We start from the raw sequence: 16,299 nt of genomic DNA, 5'->3' as shown, positions 1-16,299 counted from the left end.
TTGTAATCTAAAATCTCTTCACACTTTAAACCCTCTCTGAGACTGAAAGGCAGGTCCCCTCCCTGGAGTAACTGGTCATTCATCCACATGTGGTGTACAGTTATGTGTGTTCACTGAAGCCAGTGAGAAGCCTCCATGTGCCGGCACTGGCATGGCTGCTGTTGCGTGGTGGGTCCATCCCAGCTGTGCCATGGGACAGCCGTCCCTTGAGGGGAGGATCACGCATGCTCACGGTGCAGTGCCCGCATTCACCCTGCAGCCAGCACAGTGGCAGCAGCTTGCAGCAAGTAATGACCAGTCTTCTGGCCGGGCGCGGTGGCTCAAGCCTGTAATCCCAGCACTTTGGGAGGCCGAGACGGGCGGATCACGAAGTCAGGAGATCGAGACCATCCTGGCTAACACGGTGAAACCCCGTCTCTACTAAAAAATACAAAAAACTAGCCGGGCGAGATGGCGAGCGCCTGTAGTCCCAGCTACTCGGGAGGCTGAGGCAGGAGAATGGCGTAAACCCAGGAGGCGGAGCTTGCAGTGAGCTGAGATCCGGCCACTGCACTCCAGCCTGGGCGACAGAGCGAGACTCTGTCTCAAAAAAAAAAAAAAAAAAAAAATGACCAGTCTTCTAAGAAAGGGCAGCATTCTCTAACTCAGAAATAACAGTCACACACCGTGGAGCTACAGTCCTGCCACAGTTTGGGAGTACTGGAGACTTTCCCTCCTTGTAGGGGTTAGGGTGTCCCAGGTGCCTCAATCCCAATGGCACATGGAGTCTTTGCTGCAGCCCATCTCCCCAGGTGACAGACAGCTGCTGTCCTTAATGGCTGTGAGGCCTGCTGTGGTGCCTAGGCGGGACCCTCCCTGCCCGCGGTGTTCCTGGCTTGCTTGGCAGGAAGACAAAGGCCGCATCTTCCCAGGCGGTGTCGTTGTTGGCTGTGCTCTTGCTCTCTGTTGTTTCCATTATGCTGAGTGGGTGACACAGATGCTGGGTTCTCCTGGCATGCCCCTTCATGGTACTGCACCTGCCCTTTCCAGTGCCCCACAGGGCCTGAAACTCAGCCAGCTGCTAGGCGAAAGACACAGTCCATCCCTCCCATGCTGCCTCTGCTGAACCTGGACAGACCTTGGCGCTGACCTTGACCGTTACAGGCCTCCCAGCATTATGCTTCACCCAGCCCAAATGGCCAGTGTCCCTGCACTCCTGACACCCCACCCCACCTGCACAAAGACATTCAGTAGTTCTCCCTATCCCAAAGGTCTAAACTCTTCTACAGGATAAGAGGTGGTGGGAAAAGCGTAGACTTTGGGGCCAGGTGAATCTGTGTGGGGATCCCAGCGCCTGTACTCACTGGCCTGTGACTATGACCGTGAACTTCTTTGAGCCTAGTCTTTAACTGTAAGGTGGAGGCAATGCTACTACTTTGAAGGGGATTTTGGCAGTGTTGACACGTATGCAGCACCTAACACAGTTCCTGCCACATGGTGCAAATACTTAAAAGACACCAGCCTTCCCCCTTTTCCCTCGTAGTGTCTGACACATGGTAGGGCCTAAAGGAAAAGCTACTGAATATAGTAATGCAAAGATGCAATATAAGAAGCCACTTGGCCCGGTGCAGTGGCTCACGCCTGTAATCCTAGCACTTTGGGAGGCCAAGGCAGGCGGATCACCTGAGGTCAGGAGTTTGAGACCAGCCTGGACAACATGTTAAAACCCCATCTCTACTAAAAATACAAAAATTAGCCAGGCGTGGTGGCAAGCAGCTGTAATCCCAGCTACTCAGGAGGATGAGGCAGGAGAATCACTTGAACCCAAGAGGTGGAGGTTGCAGTGAGCCAAGATCGTGCCACTGCAGTCCAGCCTGGACTACAGAGTGAGACTCCATCTCAAAACAAAAAAAATGAAGCCACTCTGGGTCCTGCCAGACCCGTACACCCCGCTGTGTTTGCTTCGTCTTCAGCCTAGTTCCCTCTGGTATCAGAATGGCTGCCACAGATCCAGGCCTGGTACCCACACGCCTCACCATCCAGAAGAGAGAGTTGGGTTGCTTGAATCAGCCACTGTGGCCTAGCCCTGTTGCTGGGGATAGGGTCAGTTCTGCCCAAACAGCAGTGGGGTGCAGTGGCCAGAGGCTAGGAGGACCAGCTGCACTGCGACAGGCCTTCTTCCTTCTCGGGCCATGGATTTCTATCCATATGCTCATCTGACAACAAGCAGATAGTCTCCTGCAACACAGTATGTCTCAACTAAGAAGCTCCCGGGGGCTCCCAGACTTGAGCTCCACAGCCCACTGAACTGCTGACCCTGGCAGAATTTAAATTTTTCATGCTAGCTGCGAGTCTCTGAATCTGCTTGTGTTCTTGCCTTGTTTGTGTGTCTGCTTCACGTTGGTTTCACACTGGTTTCTGCCTTTCCCAGTCAACTCCACAGGTAAACGTGTGTCTGCTTTGCCTGATGCAGGTATCTTTGCCTCCAGATGACTTCCTGGCACCTTCCTGGTGCTTATGTGTTGACCACAATGTGGCCCCAAGTCTGGGCCATGCCACTACTCCTTGGCATCCAATTTTAACAACTGTGACTTTGCCTTCAGTGAAGGCCGCCCTCCAGTTTGGGATTTCATTCCCATTGTCTTTGCAGGATGAGCTCAGGTTTCTACAAAAATGTGGTGAAGATTCAAAAGCATGTTACCTTCAACCAAGTGAAAGGCATTTTCGGCTTCACTGACAGCGACAGCATCGGTAAGGGGCCCACTGCTGCCTGCGCCTTTCAAAACGGAGCAGAGTTCTGGAGGAGACACATGTCTGGTTTAAATATCTCTGAGATGTTAGCTTTTGCAACTGTCTCTTTAAGTAGGACACCCAGGCCTGGGCGGGTCGTCATCGTCCTGGAATCTGACTAGCTAGTATAATGCATTGAGCAGCTTCTCTGGGTTGGGTGAAGCTGCACTTCAGGATGTAAGTCTGTCCCTCTCCTGTCACCCATCTTAAGGTTTAGAAGAAAGAAAAATCTAAGGATGATTTTGGAGTTCCAACAGCTCTGGTGGGACCCCAGTCAGTGTAGAACTTGGGTGGAACCAGGGGTGATGGAGAAGGACAGCTGGATCTGCTGCCCATGAGGGAGCCTTTGAGTCTTTGTCTCCCTGGGCCTCAATGTCCCCACATGTAGGATGAGGGGCTTGACTCGAGGTCTTCTGGAGCCTTCCCATCCCTGCCCTGCTCTCCTTCCATGGCTCCAGCCCAGCAGATGTGCAAATGGTTTGCCTCCCGCGTGCATGCCTTCTTGGCCCTCTCCGTAAATTTCCATGTGTCTTTCAGATGCATTGGCCTTGTAGACTTTTAGACTTTTGGTCCTTGAGAGTTGTGGCTGGGCCTTCTGATCCCCTCCTCTACTTGACGTTTGCCACATGGCTTCAGTCCTAGCGGGCCTCTGAGGCCTTCAGTCAGCTGCCAGCCAAGACAGCTCCTTAGGATGTGCTGTGGGGCTGTCCATGGGGAGCATTCACCCTGCTTGGAGCCAGAGCCACAGTGGTGTGTGCTCCACAGCATCAGGGTCACGCTGGGCCAGCCGCGTGCCCAGAGTCCAGAAACATCTGAGCTCACCCAAGGGCCTGGTACCGCCACTCAGTGGGGGCTGGCGTGGCATCACCTGTCAGGGGCCCCGGAGAGGTCAAAAGTTCTTCTGCAGGCCTAAGCAAATACTGATGACAGTAATAACAGCCACAACATCCAAAACACTAAAACTTTTAAATAGCAGATACATTCATCGTAACTTATGATAATTAAAGGTGGAACAACCTGAATGCCCAGTGGTTAGAGAGTGGTTAAATAGTATGTTCCATTGACAGGATAGAATATACTTAGTAACAACATGGATAGTCATTACAACGAAAAAGGCAAGGAAGGCCGGGTGCAGTGGCTCACTCCTGTAATCCCAGCACTTTGGGAGGCCAAGGCAGGCATTTCACGAGGTCAGGAGATCGAGACCATGCTGGCCAACATGGTGAAACCCCGTCTCTACTGAAAATACAAAAATTAACTGGGTGTGGTACGCACCTGTAGTCCCAGCTACTCGGGAGGCTGAGGCAGGAGAATCGCTTGAACCCAGGAGGTGGAGGTAACAGTGAGCCAAGATCGAGCCACTGCACTCCAACCTGGCAACAAAGCGAGACTCCTGAAAAAAAAGAAAAGAAAAGAAAAAGAAAAAGCCAAGGAAAGACCAAATATAATGTAGTCACAATGAAAATGCATAGAGTAAAATATGTAAACAAAATGGATGAAATGAGACACATTGCAGCTATACAGTTTATTCTTTTTTCTACTTTTCCGTATTTTTTAGGTTTTCTTTAATGATTATTTTATAACGGGGAGAAAACCTGTTTTTGTTCATTCCTTTATTAACTAAGCAGAACAGGAACTCATCTCATGTGTGAAAATATTTCTTTCTCACTTTCAGGGAAGATCAGTTTTCCTGCCATCCAGGCTGCTCCCTCCTTCAGCAACTCATTCCCACAGATCTTCCAAGACAGGACAGATATCCAGTGCCTTATCCCATGTGCCATTGACCAGGTCAGCAGGCAGAACCAAGGCTCTCTGAGTCTGGGGCATTGACAGCAGGTTCCTCTTACTCTTCAGCGGGGGAGAAGTGTTGAAAGATATGACGGGCAGCCGGGCAGGGTAGCTCACGCCTGTAATACCAGCACTTTGGGAAGCCAAGGCAGGCAGATCACTTGAGGCCAGGAGTTCAAGACCAGCCTGGCCAACATGGCAAAACCTCATCTCTACCAAAAATTTATAATTTAGCCAGGTGTGGTGGCAGGCACATGTAATCTCAGCTGCTCACCTCACTGGAACCCCAGAGACAGAGGTTGCAGTGAGAGCGCATCACTGCACTCCAGCCTGGGCGACAGAGCAAGACTCTGTCTCAAGAAAAAGGAAAGAAAGTTGGGGGGTGGGGGGCAAGAGAAGGGAGAGCGTTAGGACAAATACCTAATGCACGTGGGGCTTAAAACCTAGATGATGGGTTGATGGGTGCAGCAAACCACCATGGCACATGTATACCTATGTAACAAACCTGTGTGTTCTGTACATGTATCCCAGAACTGAAAGCAAAATAAAAAAAGGAAAAGATATGAAGGGGAGGAGGGAGTGAATTTCTTTAGTTGGAAGCATGAGGGCCTTCTGTGAAGATGTTCACAGGGACAGCTCACAGCTGAAAGCTGGCATGTTTTCCAACCGCCCTCATCAGGGTCCTTACTCTCCCCCACAGGATCCTTACTTTAGAATGACGAGGGACGTCGCCCCCAGGATCGGCTATCCTAAACCAGCCCTGCTGCACTCCACCTTCTTCCCTGCCCTGCAGGGCGCCCAGACCAAAATGAGTGCCAGCGACCCCAACTCCTCCATCTTCCTCACTGACACAGCAAAGCAGATCAAAACCAAGGTGAGCAGTGGTCCGGGCAGAGGGCAATCAGTGGGAGTAGAAACATGCCCTGGGGGCACACGCGCACACACACCACTGCACAGTGCTTTGGGCCTCAGCCACCGTAGCAATGCTGAACTCCAGGATTGCCAACTATGCTCCCTGCAGAACTCAAGGCACCCTGTCCTTCCCACATGAATCAGTTGAATTTGTTTTGTGTCCTTTCATTTAGGTAAAATTTTGAATTTTTTTTTTTTCCCTTTTCTGCTTTTCTTGCCAGCACTGTTCTGGAAGCAAAGTCATGGCAGTTTCCTTAAAGTTATCATTACTGTGGATGTTATTAAACAATGGAAAAGATTTGTGTATATTTCTGATCATCAGCTGTGTTCCAGGGGCTGGACCCGGTGCCTTATTTATGTTTTCTCATGTTTCATTCTCACTGGGAGGTGGTGGTGCTATTCCCTTTAAAGATGAGTTGATGAGGCTTAGAGAAGCCCAGCCACTTGACCAAGTGTCCATCACCAGGAATCAGCAGCACTGCTCTCCTGACCATGAGCAGCCAAGCAGGGGTTAGGAGCTGGTTTTATCCCAGAGAGTGTTCTCACTGAGAGACACAGAACTGAGAAAAGTCCCTCCACGGGACAGTCCTGCTGGCCCCAGGAGGGATGCACGCAGCAGGCATTCAGCAAACATTTGACAAATCACTAGAGAAACTAAAAGGAGAAGTTAGTTTGAGCTTCCTTATTTTGCATGGCCCCAGTTCTGTTGCCTGGTTCCTCAACTGCCAGTGTATATTTAATTGCCTCACTGTTACACATAGCAGTTGACATTTTCTTTGGAATCAAGTGTGTGTTTGCAGGCTTGAAGATTGCAGTGGAAATGCTGGGAACTGTATTTGAGGCGTGTCGCATGCCCTCTGAGTCACTGCCCCTGACCCTCTGGAAAGTCCCAGGCAGGTTCTCGTTGACAATCGAGAAGTCTTTCATATCAAAACTTCCTAAGACATGGCCTCCACCAATTCTCCTCACTCAGTTGGAAGCTGGTATGATTGGAGACTTTTCTTTCCCTTTCACTTCTAGCCAAAACTTCTGGAACACAGGGTACAGAATGGGCAGGGAAGTGCCACTGGAAAAGTCTGCTGTTTGATTTTGCTTCTGAGAAGTTGTTTTGAAAAAGTTGTTTATGGCCAGGTGCAGTGACTCTCACCTATAATTCCAGCACTTTGGGAGGCCGAGGCAAGGGGGATTACCTGAGGTCAGGAGTTTGAGACCAGCCTGGCCAACATGGTGAAACCGCTGTCTCTACTAAAAATACAAAAATTTGGCAGGCACCTGTAATCCCAGCTACTTGGGAGGCTGAGGCAGGAGAATTGCTTGACCTTGGGAGACGCAGGTTGCAGTGAGCCGAGATCACACCACTGTACTCCAGCCTGGGCAACAGAGCAAGACTCCGGCTCAAAAAACAAAAAGGAGAAAAACTTGTTTATGGATCTGGGACATTTATCATTCACTTAGGGACCAGCAGAGCCCTCGAGGTGAGCAGTTAGCATGAGGTCAGGAAACACAGAGGCCTACAGACGGTCACTGGGCCTGCAGGCTTCTTATGGGGCAGAACAGGGTCCGGCCAGGCCCTCACTCTAAATCCCCATGCCTGACTTCGGCTCCAAAATCAGAATCTCCACACCAGAGAAGAGGGCACATCTGCTCCGGCCTCCTCCTAAAAATAACAGGTTCAGGCAGGTTAGTGGCACCTGCCTGTAGTCCCAGCTACTCAGGAGGAGGGCTTGAGCCCAGGGATTCAAGGCTGCAGTGAGCTACTGTTGTGCTAGTGAATAGCCACTGCACCCCAACTGGGGTGGCACAGTGAGGCCCCATCTCTAAAACTAAAAAAAATAAAATAGTAGCACAGTGCTGATGATTCAAGTGGCTTTGCTGAGTGAGTACCTGCCACCTGCACAGAGTCAGCCTGTGTGATCTAACTGCATCCCAACTACCACCCTAGCTGGCCCTGTCCACTCAATATCATTTCCTGTCGCACAGAGTCGCACTGGTCACCCGCTTCCATCATCTTAGTTGCTGGCAGCAGTGCTGCATACCCACCCCCAAGTCGTCCCTCCATCTGTTTTCCTGTAAGTCAGGCCTGGTAGGCTGCTTCCTGCATCACTAAGGACTGGTCACATCAAGGAGGCAGAACTGAGCCACTCAGTTCTCGAGCTCCACCTGGAAGCCTGGTGTCCCAGGAGCTAGCCTGGTCCTGCCAATCCCTGTCACATATGGCAGGTTCCTGACACTCTGGGCCTGATTTCCTTCACCTGTAAGATGGCAAAAGCACTACAGAGGTCATTGGGTTGTTGGGGATAAAATACATGTCACAACCCTAACAGCCAACATGGATGGCACATCTGCTGTGTGCCTACCATGGAACAAGGGGCTTCGCCTGGGAAGGGGGAGTGTGCAGGTGGTGGTGACGCCAGCGCATCCTGAAAAACGTGCAGCAGACACCAGTTTCCTTATTCTCCTCTCAGATAAAGGGCTGGGAACTGGCCTTTCAATACCCTCTTCAAACTGCCTCAGGAGCCCAGGACCCGTGTTCCCAGACTTTCTTCCTGACACTGGAGCTTCTTCTCCAAGGCCCAGCAGGGAGGGCTGTGGCCACCACACAGCAGTGACTCCGTCAGGCACTTTCTTCCTCCTGTTTATTAGTATTTTCCATAGTTTTTGGTTCTATAACTTTTTTTTCTTTTTTCTTTTTTCTTTTTCTTTTTTTTTTTTTTTTTTTTTTAGGAAAGGGAAGGGAAACGTCCCATTCGTTAGCTTTTTTCTTTCAGCCCTGCAGGCCTGCCCACCAGCCAGCCACACAGCGCCAGCCCCTTGCGTGGGCCTTGCCTGAGCCTCTCGCGTGACTACTGCTTTCCCCGCCCAGCCTCTCAGCAGTGCCCTGCCACGATGGAGACTGGCACCTTTGCCCCAACACTCGTCTGCTCCCTTTGCACGATCCCAACTTATCTAGTTAGGAATCTGCTCTGGAATGTGTGTGTGTGTGTGTGTGTTGTGTGTGTGTGTGTGTGTGTGTATGAGATGGAGTTTTGCTCTTGTTGCCCAGGCTGGAGTGCAATGGAACGATCGCGGCTAACCACAACCTCCACCTCCCATGTTCAAGTGATTCTCCTACCTCAGCCTCCCAAATAGCTGGGATTACAGGCATGCGCCACCACGCCCAGCTAATTTTGTATTTTTAGTACAGACGGGGTTTCTTCACATTGGTTAGGCTGGTCTCAAACTCCCTACCTCAGGTGATCCGCTTGCCTCGGCCTCCCAAAGTGCTGGAATTACAGGTGTGAGCCACTGCACCCGGCTGCTCTGGAATTCTTTTGAGGAGACTTACTAAACATAACAACTTAGAATTTCTTGACTCTGCCTACCCTTTTTCCCATAAAAAAATGTTAAGGCTGGGCACAGTGGCTCACTCATGTAATCTCAGCACTTTGGGAGGCCACACAGGTGAATCACCTGGGGTCAGGAGTTTGAGACCAGCCTGGCCAACATGGTGAAACCTTGTCTCTACTAAAAATACAAAATTAGCCGGGCATGGTGGCAAAAAAAAGTTAAGGGGCCGAGCACAGTGACTCGTGGCACAGTAATCCCAGCACTTCAGGATGCCAAGGCAGGCAGATCACTTGAGCCCAGGAGTTCAAGACCAGACTGGGCTACACGACAAAACCCGGCCTCTACAAAAAATACCAAAAAATTAGCCAGGCTGGTGGCACACACCTGTACTCCTAGCTACTCAAGAGGCTGAGGCAGGAAAGTAATCTGAGACCAGGAGGTCAGGGCTGCAGTGAGCCGTGATCACACCACTGCACTCCAGCCTGGGCAACAGTCTAGAGATCCTATCTAAAACAAAAAAATTAGGGTGACATTTGTGCATTGGAGGTTTCTCAGATGCTCACTGAAAGAATGTTGAAGGAGTTTTGCCTATTTTTTTCTGGCTTTTAGTAGCCCTAATTACTCTGTGATTATCTTCAATTCCTAAAAGGCATTGCGTTTCTGAGTTTTTCAGCTCTGACAGCGTTGCCTGTTTGTAAGTGGAGACCTGCCTGCAGGCCCCCCTACCCGCGCAGTTCCCGTGGGTTTGCCTTCCCTTACTGCCTTACCCTGCCCATGCCTTCTTGTTCTGCTTTCTGTGGGAGGCTGGCCGCTGCTTTCCTGTCCCTGTTAACACTGCAGTACCCATCCCTAAGAGAGGCTGCCCTTCCTGCCATCTCCCTTACTCTGAGGATGACTTACTCATCTTTTTATTTATTTATTTTTTTAGTTTTTATTATTTTAGAAACAAGGTCTTGCTCTGTCGCCCAGGCTGGAGTGCAGTGGTGCAATCACAGTCCACTATAACCTCAAACTCCTGAGTTTGAGCGATCCTTCCACCTCAGCCTCCCGAGTAGCTAGGGCTACAAGCGCACGTCAGCACACCAGCTAATTCCCTTTATTTTTTTTTTTTTTTTTCAGAGAGGGGGGCTCACTAAGTTAGCTGACTGGTATTGACCTCCTGGCCTCAATTGATCCTCCCCCCTCAACCTCCCAAAATGCTGAGATTACTGGCACAAGCCACTATGTCCAGCCTTACCCATCCTTTCTCTGAAGTTTGTCACCTGAGGCACTTGTCTCCCCCAGGTTTCAGTTCAATCAGTGCCTTTGCTTTCCCAACTCTATTCTCCTGTGTCTCTGAGGATGAGGGAGTTCAAAGCTCATCTGCCCCCACCTCTCCTGCAGTGAGCCCCATGGCAGCCCGCACCCAAGCCTCACAGGAAGAATAGCAGTGGGGCCCCCACCAGCTCTGCACCTTGACCTTTCTCTGGTCCAGAATCTGACAGCACTCACACCTTTGACTTCCGCACTTGGGCTTCTCGCCAGCGTCCAGGCAGAGGATGAGCAGGACTGACGAGTGTGTTTGTGTCCGCTTCTGGTGCAGGTCAATAAGCATGCGTTTTCTGGAGGGAGAGACACCATCGAGGAGCACAGGCAGTTTGGGGGCAACTGTGATGTGGACGTGTCTTTCATGTACCTGACCTTCTTCCTCGAGGACGACGACAAGCTCGAGCAGATCAGGAAGGTGAGCAGGGAGCCCCAAGGGGCCCACAGCTGCCTGCAGCCAGCCACTCCTGCCCATGGGGCCTGGAAGGCTCCAACAGCCAGGCATGAAGGGTTGGTCGGAAGTGCTCAACTGAAACAAGGTGAAAACTGAGTAGAGTCGCCCTCATAGTTTTTAGACCTGGCCTCAGAAGCCTCATGAACAAATCACGAAAGAGCAGATACAAATTACTATTCATTTGGGAGTCACACAAAACAGTCTTGCTTTATTAGTCATCAGAGAAATCTAAGTTAACGTGATCAAAGCTAACAGTTCAGTACAGAATCAGTAGGGGCTTTTGTGTGGCCATTGACTGTGTTCAGTGATTGTGAAGCAGACGCTTCCAGGCACACTCATATGAGCAGAGTGTTTATCGGCACAGCCTCGTAAGCAGTTTGGTGATGGGTACAAAGAGCCCAAAAATGTTCAGAGCTTCTCCTCACGTTTTCTCATTCTTAGATTTTTTTCCAAGGAAATAATCCTGAATAAGAGAAAGCTTTCCACACAAAGATGTTAAAAATGATAATAGCAAGAAGTTCAACACAGACTTGATACAACAGAGGAAATGTTAAATAAATTAGAATTGTTACAGGGTGGATTATTATGCAGGCATGAACTCTTTTAAGAGTGTTCATATGCAGAGCAAGGTGGCACACATCTGTAGTCCCTGCTACTTGGGAAGCTGAGACAGGAGGCTCCCTTGAGACCAGGAGTTCAAATCTAGCCTGGGCAACATAGCAAGACCCTCTTTTTTTTTTTTTTTTTTTTTTTTGAGACGGAGTCTCGCTCTGTCGCCCAGGCTGGAGTGCAGTGGCCGGATCTCAGCTCACTGCAAGCTCCGCCTCCCGGGTTCACGCCATTCTCCTGCCTCAGCCTCCCGAGTAGCTGGGACTACAGGCGCCCACAACCGCGCCCGGCTAATTTTTTGTATTTTTAGTAGAGACGGGGTTTCACTGTGGTCTCGATCTCCTGACCTTTGATCCGCCCGCCTCGGCCACCCAAAGTGCTGGGATTACAGGCGTGAGCCACCGCGCCCGGCTTTTTTTTTTTTTTTTTTTTTTGAGACAGAGTCTTGCTCTGTCACCCAGGCTGGAGTGCAGTGGCGCGATCTCGGCTCACTGCAAACTCTGCCTCCCAGGTTCATGCCATTCTCCTGCCTCAGCCTCCCGAGTAGCTGGGACTACAGGCTCCCGACACCATACCCGGCTAAATTGTATTTTTAGTAGAGACGGGGTTTCACCATGTTAGCCAGAATGGTCTCGATCTCCTGACCTTGTGATCTGCCCGCCTCGGGCTCCCAAAGTGCTGGGATTACAGGCGTGAGCCACCACGTCCAGCCAAGACCCTCATTTCTTTAATGAAAAAAAAAAAAAAGTTTTAGTGACACAGGAAAATATGCCTATGATAGTGAAAAAAGGATACCAAATGAAAACTCAGGGAGCAGTTAACTATGTTTAAATGAAATGCACATGAAAAGAAATGTAAAAAAATTCACCAAATGTTAGTGGCAGACCCCACCTCTGGGCACTGTTTAGGTGGGCAATTTGTAGGTGATTTTTCTTTGCTGCAGCTTTGTGGTTTGGGTACTTTATTAAATTTGCTTAATGAGCCTCCATTACAATCAGAAAAAGAGAAAAAATCAGCAAAATTTGGCCAGGTGCGGTGGCTCACGCCTGTAATCCTAGCACTTTGGGAGGCTGAGGCGGGTAGATCACGAGGTCAGGAGATTGAGACCAGCCTGGCCAATATGGTGAAACCCCATCTCTACTAAAAATACAAAAATTAGCCAGGCATGGTGGCATGTGCCTGTAATCCCAGCAACTCAGGAGGCTGAGGCAGGAGAATCACTTGAACCTGGGAGGTGGAGGTTGCAGTGAGCCGAGATCACACCACTGCACTCCGACCTGGCAACAGAGCAAGACTCCGTCTCAAAAAAAAAAAAAAAATTAGCAAGATTTTCCAGAAGCCGTAAGGCTGCCAGGAATTGTTGTTTAGTGCCTGGGGGAACGGCGGCCCCTAGCGTCGGTAGGGTTGGGGACTGCCCTCCCCATTGGCCCTTTCACTGTGAGAGACCAAGTCATGGCTACCGTCAGAGCCAGGTTTCTAGCCGTTTTAGGAAAAGTGTAGCTGAAGGTATAGGTTATTGTGGTAACAACACATCTCACTTCTGAGTGCCACCCACGTGCCAGCCTCTTCTTGGGTGGTGTGGGCTTAGCTGGTGCCCAAGGCAGGAAGGAGCCGCTCAGGACATATGGAGCCATCTCTCACATGGCTGTCTCCCTCTGGGCAGGATTACACCAGCGGAAACATGCTCACCGGTGAGCTCAAGAAGGTACTCATAGAGGTTCTCCAGCCCTTGATCGCAGAGCACCAGGCCCGGCGCAAGGAGGTCACGGACGAGATAGCAAAAGAGTTCATGACTCCCCGGGAGCTGTCCTTCGACTTTCAGTAGCACTCGTTTTACATATGCTTATAAAAGAAGTGATGTATCAATAATCCCAGCCCAGTCAAAGCACTGCCACCCGTAGGCTTCTGTCTCATAATTATTATTGGGCCTGGTCTCTGTAAGCCTGTGTATGTTATCAATACTGTTTCTTCCTGTGAGTTCCATCGTTTCTGTCTCTTACGGGCAAAGCATTGTGGGTGATCGGTGCTGGCTAACATTGCATGGTCAGATAGAGAAGTCCAGCTGTGAGTCTCTCCCCAGAGCAGCCCCAAGGAGTGGAGCCTTTGGCTGGAAGTCCATGGGCCACCCTGTTCTGGTCCGTGGAGGACTCCGAGGGTTCCAAGTATACTCTTAAGACCCACTCTGTTTAAAAATATATATTCTATGTATGCATATATGGAATTGAAATGTCATTATTGTAACCTAGAAAGTGCTTTGAAACATCGATGTGGGGAGGTTTATTGAGCACAAGTTGTATTTCAGCCCACACCCCCTCCCAAAAGAAATTGGTAAGTAAAAGCTTTGCTATACATTTGACTAAGAAATCACCCAGCTTTAAAGCTGCTTTTAACAATGAAGATTGAACAGAGTTGGGCAATTTTGATTAATTGAGACTTGGGGGTGAAACTGTCCAGTTTACTGAACTCCAGACCATGCATGTATTCCACTCCAGAAATCAGCTCGCTTCCCTTGGCATACCAGTATTCTCCCGCCAAATGACCCTAGACCCCCTGTCCTGCAGAATCAGGGTCGCTTTTCCCCTGACTGTGTCCAATGCCAAGGAGTCCTGGCCTTTGCAGATGCTTCGTTTTGACCCTTGGCTGCAGTGGAAGTCAGCACAGAGCAGTGCCCTGGCTGTGTCCCTGGACGGGTGGACTTAGCTAGGGAGAAAGTTGAGGCAGCAGCCCTCAAGGCCCTCACGGGTGTCTAGGCAGGCCTCATTTCATCACGCACCATGAGCAGGTCTGGAAGAGCAAAGCCAAATCTCAGGGAAGCCCTTGGTTGATGTGTCTGGGTCTCCTCTGGAGCACTCTGCCCTCCTGTCACCCAGTAGAGTAAATAAACTTCCTTGGCTCCCGCTCTTGGCTCCGGCTCTTGTCATTGTGCTCTGTCTGGGAGGTCTGAGGAGGGAGCAGAGACCCCTCCCCTCACCCTTCTGTGTATGACCTTGAGTCTGCTGGAGTCAAAATTTGGGGATGAAAGTGCACAGTCCCGGGAACCCCATGGTGTTGTGTCACAGCTCCCAGGAATGGGCTCGTGCTGGGAGAGCCCTTATCAGCATCCCGGTGCGGGCTCCGTCTCACACCACATTTCTCATTTCCAGCAGCTGATGGAGAACACAAGCAGAGGTTGTCCTCGCTTTTCAGAGGAGGGGCTGGCCGTGGGGTACTTGGTGGTGCTGTGTAGTGACAGGGAGCACAGGCTGGGAGCCAGGCCGGGCCCCGTTCACATGAGGCCCAGGGCAGGCGCCGAGCTGCAAGGCAGCCCTGGGCTCATTCTACCGGCTCATCCTCATTTTGCAAGTGGGGAAGCTGAGGCTTAGGAGAGGAGAACATGACTTGTCCAAGGCCATAGGGTGACTCGGACACAGCAAGTCTGTCCTGACTCTTGGGAGGCTGGAGGCCTGGGCTCGAGTCCCACTCAGGTACCCATGTGCACCATGACCTCACCTACGCCTCCTCCCTGTCTCAACTCCTGCTGAGCTGGGCCCCACCCCTGCCCTCCCCTGCTCACCTGGCTGGCTATGGCCAGTGGGGGTGAGCCACCCACAGAGGCCATGTAGCTCACTAGCCTGTTGCCCTGGGCAACTAATGTGACTCCTTGTAGCTCTACTGCACCTGTGATGCAAGTGCAGTGAGGGGTGACAAGTGACGTCAGTGACAGCCACTGCTGTCGTTGTCCACCCAGCCAGAGCATCTATTGGCAGGGCCCTGGTGAGACCCTGGCCCCAGGGAGGAGTGAGCCAACACCGACCAGCTTCTCCCCTCACCGGCTGTGTGACTCTGGCCAGGTCACTTAACCTCCCCAGACCTCCATCTCCTCCCCTGTAAAAAGCAGTGATGCCTCTTGTTTAGGGTCTTAGGAGGGGTGCCCTGGGTGCAATACTCAGGTGACTTGCGCAAGGCCACTGCTGGTCAGGACACAGGGGAGCTGCACGTCTCCCAAACCTCCCCCATTTTGCTAAAAACCAGTGGTTTCTGAGAGAAATGTTCCCTGAAAGGCACGGGCATGTCTGGATTAGGACGGACAGGTTGCAGTGGCCCCATGGGTGTTTGGGGATGAGGCATGAGGCTGGGTGCCAGCACCACCGTGGTGCCGTAGGCTCTGCCAGAAGAGCACTCCTACTCCAGCTGGTGATGTCCACCCGGCAGACAGATGTGGGGCCGGCCCAGCTCAGCCTCTCTGCCCCGTGGCCCCCAGCCTGGAGGAGAGACCAGCTGAGCCTGCCTGAAAGGAGACGGGGCCTGAGAAGCACATAAAACAGCACTGGGTGGGGAAGCAGGGCCAGGAAGGAGGGTGGCTGAGCACACGGGTGGCTGTGGAACAGCTTGCTGCTCCAGGACAGCACTTGGCAAACAACAGGCCTGCCTCTGGCCCCCAGTGCCCACCTGCAGCATCAGCAGCTGTGCCCTCCCCAGGGTTACGCTGGCTGGGCCTTGAGGCCCAGGACTCTCTGGTCATTACCATAGAGGTTGTAAAGACAGTGAGGACAGAGGCCCTTCCTGCAAACCCCCTCCCCAGTGACAGGCAGAGCCAGCTGCTCAGTGACACAGGCTCAGGGAGAGCCAAAGGCCCCACCTCCCAGAGTGCAGCCACTGCCAGAGCCGGGCCAGGAGTGCTGCCAGGAACCCTCCTGCCAAGGCCGAACAGGTGGGGTCTTCTCAACACAAATGGTCCCAGGGTCAGTGTCTGATGAACGATGGAAACCGGTTAGCACCTGCCCTTTCCCAGCATTTGGCCACAGCATCTCAGCCTCTGCAACTCCTAAGCTGGACGCACTTCCTGGAATCTACTGCAGGCCTTATTCATTCACTCACTCACTCACTCATCCCACACCCGCTACCGTACAGCAGCCCTGGAGCTGGATGGAGTCCTTGCGCAGCTCACAGGCTCTTGTGGCTGAGGAGAGGCAGACGAGTGACCACACACCCAACTAGGTCCCCACGGGAGCAGAGCAGGAGATTCTTAGGAGCAACCCAGTGGTCAGGCAAGGAAAGCTTCCCGGAGGAGGTGGCACCTGGGGTGTGGAGCCAGCCAGGCAGAGCAGGGGGAGGGTGTTCCTGGCACAGGGCACAGGGCATCAGATCAGGTGTCC

The 16,299-nt window shown here is 51.6% G+C and overlaps 1 protein-coding gene across 3 annotated transcripts in view; it reads left to right on the top strand.

Moving 5' to 3' along the window:
• The window catches only part of WARS1 (tryptophanyl-tRNA synthetase 1), a 44,370-nt gene extending 30,307 nt beyond the window's left edge, over positions 1-14,063 (top strand). For all 3 annotated transcript variants that reach the window (XM_001105363.5, XM_001105786.5, XM_001105926.5), the window contains 5 exons: positions 2,630-2,730; positions 4,445-4,557; positions 5,258-5,431; positions 10,379-10,519; positions 12,828-14,063. In XM_001105363.5, coding sequence (XP_001105363.3) covers positions 2,630-2,730; positions 4,445-4,557; positions 5,258-5,431; positions 10,379-10,519; positions 12,828-12,989 — 691 coding nt within the window. In that variant the 3' untranslated portion in view covers positions 12,990-14,063. The remainder of the gene's footprint in view (positions 1-2,629; positions 2,731-4,444; positions 4,558-5,257; positions 5,432-10,378; positions 10,520-12,827) is intronic.
• Positions 14,064-16,299: the final 2,236 nt, after the last annotated feature.

Source organism: Macaca mulatta, chromosome 7, assembly GCF_049350105.2.
Source record: "Macaca mulatta isolate MMU2019108-1 chromosome 7, T2T-MMU8v2.0, whole genome shotgun sequence".
NCBI classification, from domain to species: domain Eukaryota; kingdom Metazoa; phylum Chordata; class Mammalia; order Primates; family Cercopithecidae; genus Macaca; species Macaca mulatta.
The sequence above is the reverse complement of the archived record's forward strand: the minus strand, read 5'-3'. Positions and strand labels throughout refer to the sequence as shown.